We start from the raw sequence: 22827 nt of genomic DNA, 5'->3' as shown, positions 1-22827 counted from the left end.
TGTATTGAGCTTACGTCACAATTACGTCATGTCGTCGGGTGACTTCATGTCACAAGTTATAACATAGGGCACCAGGTCTCCCACGTACCTAAAACTGTCAAAAACATTCCGCATCAAGTTGAATGTTACTCCAGCCATCCACTTTCGGATAGCAAGCTCTATTTAAAAAGTGATATCTCCCTTGATAAACATTTATTACTCAATAATTATTATGTTCCAAAACCTTGTATTTAAAATATTAAACTGTTTTGTATTATTGCAACATTATTCCGCGATTACTTTCCACGTACATAGATGGCGCCTCTGATTACGGTTGGACATTTTCTCAGCGCCACATCCTAATTGGGGAAATTGTTTTGAAACGTGAAACGCGTCGTTTTGAGGCACCTTTTAGTACCCGGCCAATCGCTTAGGCGCACTTCAGCGCCGAGTAAAGATGGCGCTGGGGTTCGCCTAGTCAGAATTACACTGACGACACACTCAACAGTTGGATGTGATATTATTATCGTATACAGAATAAAGTCACGACTCCTCTCATTCTAATTTCACCACTTTTATGGTTATCTACTAGGTAGGTGGTTTAATGCATTTATAATAGATTGCTTTGATGCCAAAAATTTAAAAAAAAACACTAGGTACTTATTACTAGTTTAATCATAATTAGGTACTGTACGTACTATTTCTTACTTATGTATTCTTAATTTCTATGGCCTATGTCATATATATTTAAAATCAATGCAATCAGATTGTGCAATGCCTGGTCTCTCAATTACGTGTGATGGTTAGCATGTTTTCATTAACAAATTAAGTGTAACTGAAAAATGGCAGTTAATTTAAAAATAAATTAATAATATTAACATGAATTCATTTATTTCTAAATTTTACTATCAATTGGATTGACAAACATATTATCAAACGTTATTGTTATAATAAATAATAAGCAAATACGTATTTTTAGCAGCCTGATACCACAACGCCAGTTAATGTTTTTGATGTTTTTGTAAAAAAAATTGAAAAGTAAGTATTAAAACGTCGTAAGCGACTTTTATAATTTTTGACAATAATTGAACACATTGCTATTGAAAAACATAGAAGTACCTACATAAAAGATTCTAATTTAAAAATCCTATATCTTTGTATGTGTTTATTTTATAAAAAGAGTTATCTATATTCTAAGAAAAACCCCCGCAAATTTGAATAAATATACCTATATATATGAAAATGTAAAACAATCAACAAAACTGACGTTTACCGAAAATACCGAAAGAATGCAGACAGCTTTCACTTGACTTTTATAGACACGGAGTTAAATATTATTGTGTTATGAAAATCGTATTATTACATTATCGTTATCGCCCACTCCTTCATTTTTCAGTGTTAAATTTCCACCATGTTTCAGGTAGGTACGTAATCTTTTTTTGGAAACCATTATTATCTCATATTTTCGGCATACCTTTGCGAGTGGTTTTTCATGTCGCAATTGTTGACTTTCTTTCGCCGGGCAAATAAACCAACCGCCCACAGTCAATCCGCGCCGCGATATTTTCCCATTCGGTAGGTAACCGACAACAACGGGATATCCGAAGAGCATATTTTTCATTTAGTGTTTAAATTGGCGCGTAACGCGGCGGAAAATTGTGCGAGAATTACATGAAAACCTCATTAAAGTTCCGCGGCGCTGCTGTCGCGCCACCGCCGGCTCTCGAGACAGTGGCGATTATCGCACGGCGGAGTCATTTCTCATCATGCACGTGAAAGCATTAGCGCTACACACATTTCAAATTATGTCAAATTATCATTACCCTTTACCTGTGCCATCAATTTACTTTATTCGTCATTTATATCATGAAATAAGCATAAAACAGCAAATGTGTGAATGACATAAAATACTAATGGTACTTTTTACATTGGTACCTATTTTCATACCATGTTGGGGAAAAAATATGCTAATTTTAAATAATGACTGGCAACATCGGCCGAGTAGAATTTTAATTTAGGCTCATTCGAAATTCAAAAATATACACTGCATACTCAATTTACTGGGATGGATCCATTATACTGTCTCGTCTATATTATACCATGATTTAATTAGTTAGTTAATAACATGTACATAGTTTATTTTGATAAAAAAATATAAACTTTTTCCATTTATAGCTATTCCATGAATAGACCAACACCATGTTTCGCATTAATGTTGGTGATTATTAAAACAACGATTAAAATATGGCACGATCGAGTATGTATTTCTCTAATAAATACCATGGCGAATATTAGCAATCAAAACATAGCAAGAAAACCTTCTCTATATACTGAGTCTAAATATATGAAAGTAAAGCCAAAAAGGGTTAGTATGAGTGTGTTTGCAATTCATTTCGCATTGCATATTTCACTCATACGCTTCCCAATATTTTCGCACGCATCTATCAAAGACCACATTAATTACATCACAGTTTTAGATTTACTCAGTTTTTTTATTTAGTCAGTTCCATTTAATATAATATGCAAAAGATAAACCTTCAAACTTGAATGTTAATTCTTAATTATTAATGGTTTGTATTGTTTTATTCATTACCACGTGTTATATTGATCATTTCGAACACGAAACATGGTCTACTTGTATCGAAGTCAAAACATTAACAGTAGATATAACTAAATCACATATTTATATAGATAGGCAGTCAAATACACAGAACCCTCGTTATGTATAATATTTAGATGAACAATCACAAAAATTGCGTATTTCATACGTACATGATGTCAAGCCTGAAAATTGCGATTCATAAGACTCTCTCTATGTACGAATATACTAAGCATGTTGGCTACCATTGACATCATAATAAGAAAATAGTGTAGGTATCAGGGTTTCTTAAACTCTTTGAGCTTCTTGAGCTTTTTAGTGTAATAATTTTTGTTATGTTTTTCTTCCACTTTTCAAAATTACTTTATTCAATTAGTGTTGCGCCCTTTCATATATATTATGTATTTAAGATCTTAATTTATTAAAAATGCAGCTAAACGCTATCCGTCACAGAGTTGCCATTTATACATAAAATATAATATATGGGGAGTCGCCACAATAAGGCCATTCGCTCACGCAGAAACTAAAATTTTACGAACTGGTTGGTGATGGAACTCATAAACTGGCCAATGACTGATGCTCCGCACACGGCGCTACTGAAACCTAATAATCTCATAACCTGAAACTGTCAAACCCATTGACTTTTCTACTTCATTCTAAGCTTTTTCCGTAATATCTTTACGGCAATATTCTGGCAGCCTGTAATTATACAGGCAGGAGTAATTCTCAATATCTGTCACATATTTTAAATTAAAAATCGGTTCGTCCATCTTTAACTTTTGACTTCTTGACTTGTTATTGCGTGATTAATTCAGCTCAGTGCTACCAATTTTGGTAAGATAATATAATTTTTCATCGAATCTACTGATATTGGTACCACAGTTTTATGAGAGACTGGGTTACTAGCATGTCGCGTCTATTTGGTTTCGGTCGCGGACGTTTTGAAGCAGAGATTCCAGTCTTGCCGTCAGCGAGCCGCCATTGAAATGCATTAGCTAGATCTTAGATTATAGAAGCTAGATACTAGACTTTCAGTCTCGTCTTTTTTTAGTGTTCACGTGAGCGGATGACCTTAGCGAAATCTGAATTGCGCAGTGGCTCGAACGGTTTTTAAAATATGTTTTGTGCATCGTATGTTATTATCTCAAAAAATATATATGCTTTTTATTTTTTTTGCGACCCTTTGGTTAAGAACCTCTGGTAGACCTACGCGTATGCATTTAATAATGTGAACCTATGATCAACTGTCACGTATGATGCAAGCCATTAGGTAATAATTAAACCCCAATTGAAACGACCTTCGATGTCTGAAAATAACCATAAAATTTTCTTATAACTCGCGAGTTTTTTAGCGATTTTCAACATCGCACGTTCTTCCACACGTTTGATGCCTCCCTTTTATAATTTGATTGATGAAAGCAGCTTTCAAACAAAAATAGAAGCGTTCGTTATTATTTTTTAATACTCGAATCGAGGCAAAACAGCGGGACTCATTGAATAATGAAAATTCAATTTTAATTTTCGCAGTATCAAGTTAAATTTTTATATTATTTTTATGCACTTGTGCAATCAAATTATCTCTCGAAACTTTTTTTAGATCATCATATCACTCCATGGCCCCCACAATGGAGGGGGCTGACAGGGCTCTAGCCTAGGGGCCCGGCGTGGCGGGTCGACCACATAATTGAGATAAACACACATCTTAATTTGCTCTAATAGTGAAAAAGTCGCCTGCGGCGCTATTTTACTTCGGAATTATTACCATTTTAAAATACATGGTTGTACGATGCAATTTTTGGTTATTATGTGTTGATACTCGACAACTACATAATGCGATGTGTTAAAAATCGCCAAAAATACACTGAATTTTTATTGACCTCGAGCACCATTTAGAAAATGCCACTGTAGAGCGCCAGACCGCCTTTAACCTTAGTGATAGGTAGGGGGCCCGCCAAAGATCCTGGCCTGGGAGCCCGCTTCGGGATGTCGGGGCCATGTATCACTCACTCACTATATTAGTGTATTTCGAATAAACAATCGTTTAATAATATTTTTACAATAAATTATTTCTTTCTTTTTTTGACCATGTCCGATCCTAACAGGATCATAATATGGGCCTCCACATGGTGGAGATTTGTATTAACAGATTTTTGTTTTTACGAGAAATGGATGTTAGCCACTTGCTCAACCTATTAGGTCCTTACTCTGACCCCAAACGCAAATTGAAAAACAATCATGTATATTTGCAAAACCCAGGATTTGAACCTGGGACCAGCCGTAATTAATCATATATTATTTATTATTGTAATATTCAGTAGACTTTTTTTAGTTGGATATTTTCTTGTCAATCGCCTCAAAATTAATGTATACTTAAATTTATGTACCTACCTATTAATTGAAATGGCGTTTACGTAGTATAATTGCATTATCGTGGTTTTTAAAATAACGTTATTAATATTACGAAATTTGTGTTATGTATGTTGGGAGGTGTTTTGAGCTACAAACACATCACCAGAACGAACGTCTTGACATGACTAAAGCTAAAACAATTTATAAAGTAACCATTTTTAGACGCGGGATGCAGGAATGTGCTACTTTTTTATCCCGTCTGCTATGTCCCCTTGCACAATAAGTTGCGCAATGTAATTATATTTTAATTTTATTTAACTTTTATTGAACAAAAAACTTTATTTCTAAACTACCACATCTACTCGTCACTAAAAAAAATATTTTCAAACCAACGTATTGATTTAACGATTTAATAATTCATAGCTATTAGGCGCGCATACAAGTGGGGGGTCATGTCCTCCACTCTTCTCGGCACCCTACGACACGCGAGGTCTGTGGCCACTAGAAAACCCATAGCATTCATGAATAATTGATGCAACCATCTAATGTTGGCTTTAATATTCTGATGCGGCATGTCTAATAGACAAAATAGCGCGGAAGATACCAACGGACACTGACGATCGTAATAATTATGACAGTTAGGAAACGCGCATGCAGTAACTACTTGTTGCAATAACACGTAGACCATAGACTCAAAGTACAGAGTGTCTGGGTCTGGGAGACTTCTGAACCCCACCCTTTCCCGCCGCCTTAAAAAACAATAGTCAATTGTTATGGATATTTTTTCGAAATGAACCCCCATCCAAATCATTATTCTGTGTGCGCGACTGAACTATTGTCAAATATTGAACGACTCAGAGTGCGATAAAAATATAGAAAACACACTACCCTCGTAAGTAAGTAACCATAAATTAATCATGTTAATTTTATGTTATTTCAGGACGAAAGATTCAACCATGACATCGATGTCCTGACTGGATACAAAACGCGGACACTACTCTGCATGCCCATCAAAGACTTTAGCGGCGACGTTATAGGAGTCGCTCAGGTAATAATTTCCATCGCTCTTTCAACACCACCCACTAGCCCATCTCTATTCTCTAACAACCCATCCAAGAAAACTTTTTGAATGAATAATAATTGTTTACTCGGTATTATACTAACTTTATGTTTTTACCTACCATGGGCCGTCAAAGTATCGACACTTTTTGACCGATATTTCGATACTTTTTCTTTCAATATGACAGGTCTATTCATACATTTTATTTTCTTCTTTTTACATATCATGAGAGAAAATATTTCCAGGACTAAGTTTAACCCTATAAGTTTAAGTGTACCCTCATATCTCTAATGCAGAGATTCCTATGCTTTTTCGCGCATCACAGAAGACTTATTACCTACAGTTATTTAATAAAAGTTTTCTGTACCTAAGTACTATCATCATAAATTTATATTGGGAAAAAAACATCTTCTATAACAATGGTGCTATCTATAATCCCCAATATTTGATATTAAGGCTTATGTATAGATATACCTACCATCGTAAATCGTCGTGTTCGAATTTAGAACTAAGCTTATCTCAGTATAACATGTATGAAATAATATGTCAAATGTTGAAAAAAAGCTATACTTACTATGAGTTTTGAAATAAAGAAATACCATAACCAGGCTTAATTTATTGAATCGCCATTAAAAAAACAATTTCATGAGATCTTTTAATAAAATCATACACTTTGAGAACATAATTTTATTTCTGGGTCGATGTACTTTTGTGTACGCATCACGTCGATCTGTTTTCGCATATTAGTTGAATGCAATAAATTTGTAAATTTCGGCTCAAAATCTGGCCAGAAGCCTCACTCAGTGTGTATGTAGAACCTCTGTGCAATGGAGCCGCCACTTTAAGATTTCATTAAGAATAGAAATAATGCTTAGCTTCTAATTTATTTAGGTAATAAATAAACAAAACGACTGCCCGTTCACGATAAACGATGAAGCAGTATTTGCGGGCTACCTCCAGTTCTGCGGTATCGGACTGAGAAACGCGACGCTGTACGAGAGGTCGCAGCTGGAGGTGAAGAGAAACCAGGTGCTGTTGGACCTCGCCAGGATGATCTTCGAGGAGCAGAGCACCATTGAGCACATGGTCCTCAGAATACTCACGCACACGCAGAGCCTCATTCAGTGCCAGAGAGTGCAGGTGAATAATTGGTTATCAAATTATTAAATTTATTAATTAAACTATCATATTCAAACAATGACTTTTTAGTTTGGTTTAACTGAACAATCTTAATTATTGATTATACCTTCCTATTACTATATCGACTGTTTTTAGGAAAAAGAGCGTAACCCTCGATTTTTCTAAAAGTGCCTTTATTAGATATTAACAATGTATACAACTAAATACACATTCTGTAAAAAGGAAGTAACCCGCAAATGCCAAATTATTATCTAAATTCAGGTTTTAATTAAGCTTTAATTAAGTTTTAATTTAAGGAAAAAACCTATTAAATTTACCCTCAATTTTAATGATTTTTCTGTAATAACTTCTTTAATTATTGTTAGATCGAAAAGATATTACACCAAATAATCAATTATCTTGCACCCAATGTATGTGCCTATTTTTTTTAAATATTGAATCAGAATCATTCAAAAAACTTCCTGTTTTGTTCTGTGAGGGTTACGCCCTTTTTCCTAAACACGGTCGATATATATTTGATTGTTTGCATTAACGAAAATATTTCGTACAATTTCTAGGTATTATTGGTTCATGAGGCATCCAAGGGAAGTTTTTCACGTGTCTTTGACTTTGAAGCCAACGATTTAAACGGAGATGACTCTGATGCAAGAACAAGGTAACAGATTCAATGTTTATCTATTTTCTTGAGTCTACCTACAGAATATAATTTGATTACTATTTTAAAAACAATATTGTTATAACGAGGGTTTGTTTTCTTTTCAGCCCCTTTGAGAGCCGGTTTCCAATCAACATCGGTATTACTGGTTACGTGGCTACTACTGGGGAGGTAAACAAATTAAATACTTTTTATTAATATCCTAAATCAAACGCAAATTTTCCACCTGTAAGACCTAGCAGAACAGTTGGCATTTGCCGGCTGTTTCTGAAAAAGTTTCACCGATGAATACTTATCTAATGGTAATTTGGTATTGTATTTCTAGACTGTAAACATTCCAAATGCATACGAAGATGAGAGATTTGATTCTTCGGTTGATGAAGGGACTGGCTTCAAACACACAACAATTTTATGTATGGCCATTAAGAACTCTTCAGGACAAATAATTGGAGTTATACAGGTTGGTACATTATTGCTTTTTTATTGCATGAAAGAAAAGATTTTTTTAGATCACATTTGTTTATTGTTGCTTTTACACTTACTGTCCAACAACGAGATTTAAGCTCAAGCCGGAAGGTACTTTCGTCGACTAAATGGGAGGAGCTTGTTAGTTTATAATGTAAGTGCGGTTAAAAATGGGAGGAGCTTGTTAATTCACAGTTTTAAAACGTAGCCAAGAAGATGTTGTTCGACTATAGTAAATTATACTTTCAATAACCTGTACTAATGTTTTTTTTCAGTTGATTAATAAATTTGAAGGACTCCTCTTTACGAAAAACGATGAGAACTTTGTGGAAGCCTTTGCGATCTTTTGTGGCATGGGTATCCACAACACCCACATGTACGAAAAAGCCATCACCGCAATGGCCAAGCAGAGCGTTACTTTAGATGTAAGTCCTGCAAAAATGTCTTTCCTTAAAATAACAATCAAAAAACCACCGATCAATTCTATTTTGATATTAGTTTTATTATGAATCAACCAAAAATGTTGAAGAATACAAATGGAGGTTGTCTATAAAAATGATGCTCAAGAAAGACTACATAATATTATTTAATGATTAAATTAGCTGCAAGATATTTGTAGCGAGTTTCACACTTTTGTTCTGAGATAAGAAAATGCCATTAGTGGTGAACATTTAAAACATTTTTTTATATAAATAACCGTTATTATTTAGTTTAGATGAACAATTGCGTAAAATCGGAAATAAGTAACCAACGCAAGACATGTGGCCACCATTATCTTTTCTTATTTAAGAAAACATATACATTTAATGCTGTTACACAGAATATTTATTTTTCTACATCAAGCTACTGCACATATTGAAATGTTATCTAGGATTCAAAAAATTCTATTGAATCCTTGAATTCAATCATTATTTTGAGCTTTAGGTAATTTTCAGCTTTATTAAAGTTTTCTACCTTCCCCTAGATAGAATTATCTACATTTTTATGATTCTGTTACAGTCAGCATTATTAATAATTATTTTTGTCCTTATTCACTTTGTAGGTATTAAGCTACCATGCCTCTGCGTCAATGGATGATGCCCAGCGATTAAGAGTAAGTCTAGTTTTTTTAAAGTTATTATTCGATTTCATGAATCCTGGACTCGGGTTCTATGCGAGTCAACCATTCTAAAGAGTATCTTGATATCATTAAAAAAATTACCGTTATGTAGGAACCTGTAAACAGTGAGTATATTAGAGGTTATCAGTTTATAAAAGTCCTTTTCCGTCACTTAAAATACGATCGCAACAATTTTTAACATGCTAAAATTTCTGAATGAAACGATTACACAATGTGCTTACAGCTGTAATGTTGGTTGTGGATCAGTAGGGATGGGATCCAGCACTATATAATTTGATTGTAGATTTGTGGGCGAGACGAGACGACAAATAATTATTATAACAATAAATTAATTTGTTGATCAGGGATGAAGATAATTTGCTTGCTTTGCTATGAGGGTTTACAACTGGTTATTATTTTGTACTTTGGAATTATTATAGTCAATTCTGAGAATAATCAATGATTTACAGTTTATGATTTTTTTTTTTAATTATTAATAATCATGTCCTTGCTTTTTCGTACAAGGACAGTTTATGAATTACATTATTGTAGATGTGTGACTTGTTGTCGAGACAGATGTTGGTAGTAAAGAGAGATATTTACCATTAAATTTGCCTTTTGCCTATTGAAATTAGACATGCACAGAAATTGTGCACTGTATGAGTAATTGAGGCATCTAATAACAAAAACCGATAAGTCCAATTCAATATAGGTGTGTTTATGTTGATCCAAATTACGTTCAGTAATTATATTCTTTCGTTTCTCAGGCTTTAAGAGTTCCATCATCAGCCCATTTCCAACTCCACGATTTGGCTTTTGATGATATTGAAATGGCGGACGACGAAACCCTCACGGCATGTCTTCGAATGTTCCTCGACCTGGACTTTGTGGAGAGGTTCCACATCGAGTACTCCGTGCTCTGCCGGTGGCTGCTCAGCGTCAAGAAAAATTACCGCAATGTCACTTACCACAACTGGAGACACGCCTTCAACGTAGCGCAGATGATGTTTTCAATATTAACGGTAAAGAAAATATCCTTAATTTATTTTGTATTGTATTCCTCTCCAATTCATATAATCACAAAGTTATCGTAGAGAGAAATCATAATATGTACAACACTACTAAGGTATGCAAAATTACCAAGAAAAAACATTACTGGTACAATATACGATTATTTAGGTAGAAGGTAATTATGATAGGATTATACCCCGTTTACACGTGCCTGGATTTACTACTGACAGTACATATTATCGCGGCCATAAAAGGAAAATGCACGTGTGAATATGTATTATCATGCAAGTTGCAAGATTGCATGCATGAATCAAAAATGTTCGGAAGCTTCTGAATTTTCAGTCAGATCTGTTCAATATCTGCGCCTGCGCAGTAGAACGATAGTGGCAATCCTGCCGGTAAAAACGAACTACACCGAGCAGAGACTCATATTGAGGTTGACCTATTTTCACGGCCTGTCAAATAGTACTATAAAAAGACAACATCGCGTCTCGCTTACTCCTGATGAATGAGATTGGCGAGAAATCGGAATGTTTTATTTTGAGAAAAAAAATACCTATAATTAAAAAAATTTTAAATTGCAAAAAGTTTTACAAATGTATACCTACTTATATAAGTATAATATTATATATATATTATATAATATTAAAAAATAATGTTGACATAGCCATACATATTTTTACCAGTAATATATACCAATCGATGCGGAAACGGAAATGACAAAACTCATGCATAAATGACAGATCGTATTGTATAAAAAAATACCAGGCAAATACTCTTCAAGAATAAGCATTATGTTTAATGTAAATATATAATTCGGTGACACAGATTGGTCCTAAGGCTTTACGCGTGACACATCGCACTGACCTCATCAGGCGGCAGTGGAAGCCGTACCGCGAACCTCTGATTTTGATCGATTTACAATGCTTGAGACCACTGTAGCGAGAGAATGCCTCATCTGGTTGGAGCATTCTGGTGTCAATATGTGCTTTAAGAACCAAGCTAAATAATACAGTAACAAACAATTTCATTGTTACCCACAAAAATGGCTGTACCAAATAAGAAACAAAAACTTGGTGGAGTAGTAGTAATTCTGGCTTACAATGAAAATGGTAAATCATTCAGTTATGGGGGAATATATCGTCACTGTTCTGGCAGAAGACACTAATTCGAAAAGTTGACATATTTAGTTAGTACCAAATCTTAATAAATAAACAGTTTTTATTTTAAAGTCATCCTTTTTACCATTACTTAATAAACTTACATGATAGACCATTATTTCAAACATTTTAACAACTTCAAAGTCAAATTACTCAAAACTAGTATTCTCCAGTTAGTGTGTTCTGCCAGAACACAGAGACGATATGAAAGAAGCATAGTTGAAATGGTCCCATGATATCTTTAAAATTTTTGAAAACAAGGAAAAGTTATTCAAAAAATAAAAGATATGCCTTCGTCTAGAAACACAGTGAAAGATAGAATCTCAAGAACTCAATTGTATTTTTTTTTATAGAGTTATTAAAAACGACTTTTTCATTTTTTCTCCATAAAAAACTGCTCGGCACGTCACACAGTCGTTAAATAATATTTGGGATATTTTGGCACGTATACGTAAAAAGGTTCGCCAACCCTGATGTAAACCCTAATTATATTATGTGCCGTTGTTGGGAACAGATTTAGTAGAATTTCTTTATAAACATACACTTTTCGACCTTATTGTTACAGCTATGAACATTTTCATTAATGAGTATAAATTCCTAATTTTTTTTAAATATTAATACCTACTACCGAAATACTAGGCAGGCCAAAAATTCGCTGGCTAGATGAAGCAATTTCTGCCGCATACTTAGTGTACTGAACTGGATAGCATCCACTATGAATAGACAGGTGGAGAGAGCTTTTGGATAAAGATGATGACATTATTGTAACAACTTTAAACTTTAATTATAGAAGAATAAATCCTCTTAGATGTATGTTGAACATTTTAAAACAAAACTATACCATGTAAAACAGTCTCTCATACTGACTGATTGATAATTAATTTGTCACATTATCTATATTCTTACAGGCGACTCAGTGGTGGAAGATATTTGGAGAAATAGAATGTCTGGCCCTGATGATCGGTTGCCTCTGTCATGACTTGGATCACCGTGGGACCAACAATTCTTTCCAAATCAAGTGAGTGAACCATTTCTTTATTACAACATTATTACATATTATATAATAATTTTAGATAATTGTGCTGTATATTCTGTACTTAGCTGCTAACCTATCTATAAAGACTCACATCTAATTTATTATAATCTTATTTCTTTTGGCTGAGTAAGGTGAGGATTTAAAAATAAATAAAATTAGTTGTTTTTGTGTCTATCTCTTTAGAATGATATAATCGATTGGGTTTCATCTCAACGCATGTTTACAGAGCATCTTCACCCCTCGCTCAGCTGTACTCCACATCCACGATGGAGCATCATCACTTTGATCAGTGTCTCATGATCCTCAACTCTCCCGGAAACCAGATCTTGCTGCATCTTTCCCCCGAAGACTATGAGAGGGTCATTAAAGTCCTGGAAGACGCTATTCTCAGCACAGACCTCGCTGTGTACTTCAGGTATGTACAATGCCACATACACATCATATACCATTTGCTTTTATATTACAAAAAAATACCCCACTCACCAGTGCAGTAATAATTTTATTTAAGAGTATTATTAGCATTTTTAAGTTATAATCAAAATGGAGAAATATTTCACTATCGTACTACACAAAAATGTAATGTATTGTTTCAATTATTGGCTGTTACTGTTTGATGTTTCGGACTTATTACAGAGGCCATTCTCAAGAGGTAGTGTGGTAAAGTATGTTTCTGTTTAGAATGGCCTTTGCTACGAGCCCATAACGTCAAGAAAAGATGGAGTGAGAACATAAATGGAGACAGCACAGCAAAAGTACAATAAAAATGTTTTCCTTTTTTTGTTCATTTCAAAAGATTACATAAATAATTGTGTTTTATGTAAACACATATTACATTTTCTTCATTTCTCGAGTGAATGAACTCACCAAATTTAAAAAATATAACACAACAGCTTATATTTTCTTTACATTGTACCGTTTATCAAATGAAACAAAATAATATTTTATTATAATATTATTTGTGTCCTCAAAATAATTCAAAAATTATTTCGAAAATAATTTTTGGTGTTTTAGAAAACGTGGAGCTTTCCTGAATCTGGTTGCTTCGGAAGAAAACAATTTCGACTCAGATACGTGGGCGACGGAAGAAAACCGTTCTTTGCTCCGCGCCATGACCATGACAGTGTGCGACTTGGCGGCCATCAGTAAGCCGTGGCCCGTGGAAGAGCGAGTGGCCAGCCTTGTCACCAGAGAATTCTTCCAGCAAGGAGATATCGAAAGGCATGAACTCAAGATCACCCCCATTGTAAGTCACCAACATTATATAATATGTAATATGGTCACTAATGTCCTGTTTTCTTTTAATATATTTTATTTATTATTTTCCTTTATGGGTATAATTTTCCGGCACTAACTAAGCAATTAGAATGTTTTCACTAAGATAATCGTTTTTTCATCTTATGTTTATTTGAACAGAATAGATATTAGAAACACAAGCTCTCTGGTATAAATAAAACAAAAATCAATTCGTGAAATTATTATAAGGCGAAGTTTCTGTTTGATACCTTTATTACACTCATAATTATGAATCTGTTATTTATTTTCAGGATATTATGAATAGAGAAAAAGAAGACCAACTCCCGATGATGCAAGTCGGTTTTATTGATTCAATTTGTCTGCCAATCTATGAGGTGAGGAAATACGAAAAAAAATATATATCCATCATTTTGCATTGGTTTTATCTAAAATCATTTTATTATATTAAACACACAAGAAATTTTTTCATGGTTAAATCATGAAATAAATGAAAAAGGTATTCAATATGCTATCATTTTTATTTCAGGCATTCGCTGTACTGTCTCCGAGCTTGGAGCCGATGGTGGATAGAGTCCGTCTCAACAGAGAGCACTGGATCCAGATGGCCGACGAGACGGGAGTCTCAATAAAACCTGAAGCCGACGTTACAGACGTATCCGTTCATGATGCCGCTACGGAAGAGAATACGCCCGATGGAAATTCCTCCACGTCGTCATCCAGTCTCATTTCCACTCCGACGTCTGAAAACCACGAAGACGGGAAAGGTTCCAATGACGAAGGCCTCTTGTCGGCGACGTCACCATCTCTACTGTCGGATCGGCTGAGAACGCCGGAGGAAAATCCGATCGTCGGTATTGTGAACGCCCCCAATTCTATAGTGAATAGACTAGAACACAAATCTAATCATGACGTTTAGTTTAATTTTCCCAAGGAAGAGAAGTCACAGTTATAGTGATAATAATCGTCGAAAGTGAAGATGAAATATTTTTTTCACAAGTCATCACTGATAAGTGAGCCATATTTAATTATATGTTAGGCTTCGGGAACACGAATCTATCACTAAAAGTATGACGCGTATTTTTTTGCTGCATAACGGGAGAGCATCCTTGAAAATTATTCTGTGAGAGATATTTTGTTATCTTTCAGTCTGGAGACTCTCACATTTTATAATTGAGATAATACTTACAATGGAGACGAGATAGTGTTCGCCTCGATGCCATTACAGATATTCTTATGGTTTCAATTGATGACCCTTTATTGTATTTAGTATGTTAGAAGAAATCGAAAATTAAAAGTGTGCCGTTTATAATATAAATTTTATTTGTACAAAGTACTAAGTTCCTCGCACAAATTTTTATTTATGTATAAACTGGTTTATTTATTCATTAGTTGTTATGCAAAAGTAATTAATTATAACACATAATAAATAGTAACGATCGGAAGGAATCGAGTCACCGGCATCCGTAACGGGCAACGACATATGAATGTACCTATACGATGACATCCGTCGAAATAGTGTCAACCCGCGGAAGGACTATACAAATATTTTTTAATTTTATTTAATTCAATGTGATATATGTAAGTGAATGTGCAACGAAATGGTTAAGAATAAAATATTTTTCCTATGCGATTGAGAAAATGAAACAAGCGTATTATTTTTATATGAATATCTGACTTCCTTACGGAGTAGAAGTTTAACATGTTATTTTCTTACCGACACGACAATGTGGGATCAAAAAATAATCATTTATGAACCAACCGATATGATAAATGGATAGATCTAGTATATTGCAATTGGTGTTAGATGAGAGTATATTCAATTTTATTCCTCTAATGTACATGTTTTTCAAATACACCTGTTATTTTAAACGTCAGCTTATCTATCATACATAATTTTGAACACCTCTGAAACATACTTACGAGAAAAATATTTGTACCGAACCATCGTAATCCCGGTGCTGTATTTTAAACGAGAAATATCATATATCTTCATCTTCATATTGATTTTTACATATATAAAATATTCCTCTCTTTAAACATTCAATTGTGGTCTCGACTTATACGTATGTACACATATTTCTTTCTATTGATAATGAAAGAAACATAATATACACTTTTGATTATCTTCTGTTCAAAGTCCTGCAATTGAATTTAAAACAATGAGATATCATCGTAATCTTATCTGCACAACAAGGTGACACTTCTAATTCCAGTGCACTACATAAAAAAAAGTTTCACATTATGTTATGTTTATAATCATAGTAGTGTTGTGTATTTTGGTTAGTTGAATTGGAAACGAAGTGTTTAGGACTGCTAATGAATGTATGTAATCTAATGTTGAATGTTGCATTAGTGCTGGGATTGAATCTCATGACAATATATTACTATGTATTATTATTTTGAAGAGATCAGAATGTATAAAAAATATATTTAATACCTTATTCCCAATAATTAATAACAATTAATAATCCAAGGGATGACATAAATGATATTACAAGTCCTTGACCTTGTACATACATATTTTTATGATTTTATGTTAGGTTTGAATTTGTTTATTGAATTTATTATTCTTTCATATGAATGTGATCTCAAAATATAATATTAGGTAAGATACATGAATGCAGCAACAAACTGAAATTTCTCTTTGTATAAATACCAAAATCCTTGCACAGATTTATGAATAATCAAACATCTATTATATTCATTTGCGCTGCCTATTTTAAAATGCAAATGACTTGTTAAATTTATTGCTATAAATGTACCACATTGTATTATAAGGTCGACAAGAAAGAGCCGGATAGGGGCCGAGCGAGATAATTCCATATGACAGTAGTGATATTAACACCGTCGGTGATATCAGACGATATACAAATTAGCCCCATCTACTTCTTGTACACTTTATTCACCGTGTTGGTAATATTATACAAGTGTCAGAAATTATTTTCACTGTACCTAGTTTTATCATTTTATTTCATTTATTGGTGAGATATCTGCAATGTTATATTAAAGTAATGTTATTTCATTGTAAGAATTCTGTTACACTTTCTGTTAAAAAATATGTCCTGTAACAACAGTTTTATTCGTAATTTCAATAAGTTCAACAATAATACCTAATTATATTTTTTAAATTTTTATCATCGCATGTAGCTTTATGTTTTGAAACTCAATAATATTTAGGAAGACATTCATTTTAAAAATGTCAAAGTGGCCACACATTTTTAAATTCAGCAAGTCAAAAGACAAAATATTTCATAAAATGAATCATCATTTGTTTTGTATTTCATATGAAGTCCGTCACGTTTTTTGATCACTATGTAAAATACTATACCTAATTTAGCATCCCTTTCACTGCGTGGCATATAATTTTATAAAATTAAATATTCCAATAAGTACACAATATCTAAACAAAACTATTTTTTATTATAGGTATTCCTTAAATTGTGACAACTTGTAGTAAAACTGACTGTAAACTGATATGTAGTAATAACTTGACATTTATACGCCGATTCACAAACTGATTCTTTTATTTCTATAGAGATATCAGTTCAAACAGATGAAGCCTAATTAAAATCCAATAAATATCATTGAGACATTTTCATATTCGTAAATTTCATCCATTTCAAATCAATTCAAAATTGACAGCTCCTAATTATGTGACTAGTCAAATACCTATTTACTATTGTCAGATTTACCGGAAAAAAAATGAATGTTTCATATTTTATTCAAACCATTGTTATTTTTGTATTATTGTTTTTTTATCTGTGAAATATTCCACTTGTGGGTTGCTGATCTAGTCTATGATTTTTTTTATTTATTTTAAAGCATAGATAGGTAGAATGGTCTATGAAAAAATATTTAATTAGTATTTTACTAGCAGGTCAATTTGTCAGTCATTGAATCAAAAATAATAATTTTGTGCAACCTTGACCAAACCTTTGTGATTATGTCGGAAACACAGTTGGACTTAATAATTAACAGCGACCAAAAGAGAAATGTATCTCCAAATAGATTTTAAAGTTCATGAAGCATTTCATAGATATAAAAAAATAATTACCATGTTCGTCCAAAACCACCATACGGAGATTATATTAACAGACTTTTTATGAGGAATGGTTGTTAGCCATTTTTCCGATACATCTGACTTAAAAAAATATATTTTACCAGATTAGGAACCAATGGTTATGTTTATATTTTACCTAGTTGGTCATTGTTCATTTGTAAAAATATAAATAATACATTTCTATTATCTATGGTGAAAAATGAATTGAATGACCTACAAACTTATTTGAAGAATGGGATGGGGGAGCCACTGTCGAAAACTACCCAATCAAGACTCGTAACTGGACAAAATCTGACATTTTCAAAATGGTGTCATATTGTAGTTCGCAGTTCCATTTTTGGTCATTGTTTAGATAAGTTTGTAGGTCTGTAAGTCTTCTTTTAAGTGACTTTCATGACTCTTAAGTTTTTTTACAATGAATATAGTATCTGTCTCACAGACGACCATTTGTATACCTGTGCTAGCTTGGCAGTTAGTAGGTAATTATAGACTTAACCATTCAAAATTAGTGGACAGTATGCAGTCACTGATAATTTAATGAACAGTGTTTTTTGAATTGTTGATTTAATATACTTAACAAGTTTGATCATGTGTAATTATTATCATTACACTAACCAATTTCAATATAATATGGTGCACAATAATTAGAAGTAGCTCTCCTGCAAGTCTGCCCAGGCCTGTCCTTAATATTATGGAATCATCTTGTTTAAAAGTTACATTTCTTGTCATAATATGTTGGTATGCTCTCTTTTAATTTTTAACTATAATATCTCACTGTTCACCGTTTGTATTATTATTTGAATTCTAGTAAATACCTATAAGATATAATATTTCTGAAAGGTATTAATAAAGGTATCACAAAACCTAATTTCGTGTTTGTACCTCTCCACATGATTTTAAAAAACTAGCCAAATAAACCGTCTTATTTCTAATGGCACGTTCAAACTGAATCTAGATGCAAGATCTCGTCGGGCTTGTTTGCAGTCTCATATGTGTTATACACACCACACTGTCCACAGCTGATTAAAAGTATTCTTTTTTTTTAATAACAAACCCATAAATATGAAAATATTATATCAAAAAATCCAGCTCCAAATTAAACTTATGTTATTTAATCAATCTAAGAAAATCTTCATAAAGTGTCCCCTATTATTTAAATTTAAAATTATATATTTCATATCGTTTTCACAAAATCACACGGGCGCACTGAGCTAAGCTCATTTTCATAATTTGCTTGAATTAAAAAATAACGGCATGTATAAATAAAATTATTAGTGCCATATGAATTATAAACACAAGGGAACAATAAAATGGAATGAAACCAATTTTCATGTACATTTTTTTTGTAATTTCAATGACTAGTTCATTGCACATTGTTGTGTATTATTAAAAACTTCAAAAGTATGTGATTCCTAACAATGGGTGTCGATGTGGTAATGACAGATAGTGTTAACACTGTTAAAGTATTAAACATAGTTGTCGTAGTAAATGAAAATTGTCATCACATACGTAATATTATTTTCTGCGTTGTAAATGTATCTTTTTCTAATGGCTTTAAATTTTCAACACTTGATGAATAATTACAATAAATTCGTGTTATCACATGTACCTATTGATTAGTAGATTTAAGTTTTCATTTAATTTATAATAAATTGGATTATGACTATTGATTCACCTGTAAATTTTGTAAATTGTTTTATTGTAAATTTTATCACACAAAACTATTTTATCAACTTAGGATAAAAAGCGCAAAGAATAATATATTGAGGAAATACAATTCTTTATTCTAAAATGTCTTCTTACTTTCCATACCAAAAATCCCTCAGTAACAAACATGGTCAAGGGATGGCGAAACTATGGCACGCGAGATGATTTTGCATGGCACTCGAATGTTTTATGTTGAAGAGAAAAAATATAGATATAAGCAATGTAAAAAATATTTTTTTTACAAAAAGTTTTACAAATACCTAAATATACATTATGATATAACATTAAAAATGCGTATTTTCTTTGATTTTTAATAATATTTTTACCAATAATATTTATCTATCGATGCGCAAACGGAAACGACGAAATTCATGCATAAATGACAGCTCGTATTGTATAAATAATAACAGGCAGCTGATGCTCTTCAAGAATAAGCATTATAATTAATTTTAATTGCATAGATGGGTCCTTAGGTTTTATGCGCCACACGTAATAATATTATAGCACTGACCTTATCAGGAGGCCTTTGATTTTGATCAATTTATAATCATTTTACAATGCTTGAGACCACTGTATCGAGAGGATGCCTCATCTGATCCAAGCAATTATGGCATCAATTTGTGCGTAAAGTACCAAACAAAGTAGGTATTATAGTAATACTTAAGAACTCGATTACTTTGATTTTTGAACTTTTTAAATAGAATTCTCATAAATATTTTTTTCATTATTTCCTGCTCGGCACGTCAGCCAGTCAAAATATAATATTTGGGAAATCTTGGCACGTGTACGTAAAAAGGTTCGCCAACCCTGCTCTGTAATATATAGAGACAGCCTAAATCAGTATTACCAACCATTATTCCAATGAACACATCAGAAAATATACTTATTAGAAATACATTATTTTACAATTTGTCACTAAATATCTGCATGATAAGTATGGTGAAGCACATTGGCCGGAATCCAATAGATTCAGTAGTTACATGGTTCCTGTCGTCAAAAATATGTTGTCTAATGGTACTGTACGAAAACATCTTGGCTACGTGTTAAAACTGTGACGGACTTTTAACCGCACTTCCATTATAAACTAACAAGCTCCTCTCATTTAGTAAACAACAGCGCCTGGAAGCGTAGCCAAGAAGATATTTTCTTACTTTATGTTTCTCAACTGTTCCCAAATATGTATGCCCAATAACAAGAGCTACATTTTTAAATCTTGTCATTCTTTCATCGTAAAACACTTAGTTATGCTCTAACACCAAATACATAATATGCCAAAAATATAAAAATTAATCAATATTAAAAAAAATGCTAACGCAGACATAAATAATATGAAAGTGATGTTGAAAAAGATTACTTAGGCTAATGATTAAATGAGCTGTAAGTTATTTAATATTGCAGATTCATTTTTAAAACTTGGCACAGTCATCGCTTGTATGCTTCGAAATCCGCAAACATTTCAACACAATTTTTGATTCATGATATATTATTTCCTTCAAACCCTACAGATTGTTCAGTATAAGCTTCTAAAGATACCCAAAATTCTTAATTTTTGACACTGACTCAACCGATTGGGTTTGAACTGAATCCTAACACACATTGAAAATGACATAATATTAATTTGACCCCAAACTCGCATATGTAGAGGATGCCCATTACTCCTCACTGGCACAAATTTTAAATCCTACGTTAAAACCAAATAAATCCAATCTCTGGAAAATTAAAATATAACAATTCTCCGGAAATCGACATTGTTACAAAATTACCTCTTCTTGCCGATTTTTTTTTACATATTATTTAGATCTTCCCGCCAAAATATTTTTCTAACAGAATAATTTAAAAAATTCTGTTTAGGTTTTTAGCTCTCCCAGATAAAAAAAATATATACTGGGAAATTTAAGAAATTCCATTCAGATTAAAAGGCCTTTTTATTACCGAGAAATCAAATCCTCCTGAGAAATAAAATTCCATTCAGCTTTTTTTAAAAATCCAGTTGCGGTTGGCAGCCTTGCCTATCGTCAATTTCTCAAGGATATGTTGCATTCATGATTTCTCGAGAAATGATAATTCTCGAGATTCGAGATTTGCCTCTTCTGATCTTAATGACGACATTTCTCGATCACAACCTCTAGTTACAAGTGAAATAACCCTTGACTAAAAAAGTAATTTTCTGGAATTTGATATTATCAATACATAAAGGTTCAAATAGACTATATGACGATTGGGCACATTGCTAAGAGCGTTTTAGTGTCTATGATCAAATCTATGCCATTCCGACATATTATACATACATATTGTATGACAGCTATGACATCCTATTTACACTCTGCGACACCCTGTGACACAGGACGCCAACATAAGAAACGGATTTTTCGTCATATATATCAGTGCTCCGCAACCTTTTCTCACCCACGGCACACCAAAGGTCTTCCGAGAATTTCAAGGCACACCACACGTAAAACAATTTATACACTAAAACATGGACCCCACATCCTGAAGAGGGACCCCAGGCCAGGATTTTTGGCGGGCTCCCTACCTATCGCCAAGGTAAAAGACAGTGTGATACACATACTAAAATAGCGTTTTTCAAATGGTGTTCGAGGAAATATATTGGTATTGATTGTATGTTTAGCGATTTTTTGTATTTACTAATATATCCACTTGAATTATGGTTTGCTGTCGGGTTGAGAACAATTTTATTATTTGTCGAGTATTGACATAATAATAAATTGTATCTTACAATCGCATGTTTTAAAATATTAATACCAGCGCAGTAAAATAGCGCCGCAGGCGACTTTTTTTTGCTTTTCGAGCAAAATTGTTATTTGTGTTTATCTCACTTATCTGATTGACCTGCCACGCCGGTCGCCCCTGAGCCTGGGCCCCCAGAGAGCCCTGTCAGCTACCCCTTGTAGAGGCCATGCACCATGATTACATTAGTTTATGTTTTTTTATTTGATAAATAATTATACAAATAACGTAACACACGACGAAAAACTAAATGTATAGATTGCCAAGTATTTGTATTATCAATAACTAATTAATGTGATAAATTAGCTTTTTTCAATGAACGTAAAATTTTATATATTTTGACTTGATATTTGAAAGAATAACCCGAAGCCGTCGGTCAAGACCCTTCAAGCAAGACTGATTATTATTTTTAATTATAACTTGAGTTGAAAAATTTTGCTCATCTAGATATGTCGTATAAAATGGGAGCTGAATTGCGATAGCCTTGTCGAAAATCCGAGAATAT

The 22827-nt window shown here is 33.0% G+C and overlaps 1 protein-coding gene across 3 annotated transcripts in view; it reads left to right on the top strand.

The window, feature by feature from the left end:
- The window catches only part of Pde11 (Phosphodiesterase 11), a 455350-nt gene extending 439914 nt beyond the window's left edge, over positions 1 to 15436 (top strand). For all 3 annotated transcript variants that reach the window (XM_085953413.1, XM_085953414.1, XM_085953412.1), the window contains 13 exons: positions 5868 to 5975; positions 6879 to 7127; positions 7685 to 7782; positions 7890 to 7953; positions 8108 to 8242; positions 8523 to 8672; positions 9290 to 9340; positions 10114 to 10368; positions 12426 to 12535; positions 12780 to 12968; positions 13565 to 13796; positions 14098 to 14181; positions 14334 to 15436. In XM_085953413.1, the coding sequence (XP_085809539.1) occupies positions 5868 to 5975; positions 6879 to 7127; positions 7685 to 7782; positions 7890 to 7953; positions 8108 to 8242; positions 8523 to 8672; positions 9290 to 9340; positions 10114 to 10368; positions 12426 to 12535; positions 12780 to 12968; positions 13565 to 13796; positions 14098 to 14181; positions 14334 to 14723 (2115 nt within the window). In that variant the 3' untranslated portion in view covers positions 14724 to 15436. The remainder of the gene's footprint in view (positions 1 to 5867; positions 5976 to 6878; positions 7128 to 7684; positions 7783 to 7889; positions 7954 to 8107; positions 8243 to 8522; positions 8673 to 9289; positions 9341 to 10113; positions 10369 to 12425; positions 12536 to 12779; positions 12969 to 13564; positions 13797 to 14097; positions 14182 to 14333) is intronic.
- The last annotated feature ends 7391 nt before the right edge of the window (positions 15437 to 22827 follow it).

This window comes from Rhyacophila brunnea, unplaced genomic scaffold (genome assembly GCF_057557595.1).
Source record: "Rhyacophila brunnea isolate RB1 unplaced genomic scaffold, BYU_Rbru_1.0 scaffold_3, whole genome shotgun sequence".
Taxonomy (NCBI): domain Eukaryota; kingdom Metazoa; phylum Arthropoda; class Insecta; order Trichoptera; family Rhyacophilidae; genus Rhyacophila; species Rhyacophila brunnea.
The sequence above is the reverse complement of the archived record's forward strand: the minus strand, read 5'-3'. Positions and strand labels throughout refer to the sequence as shown.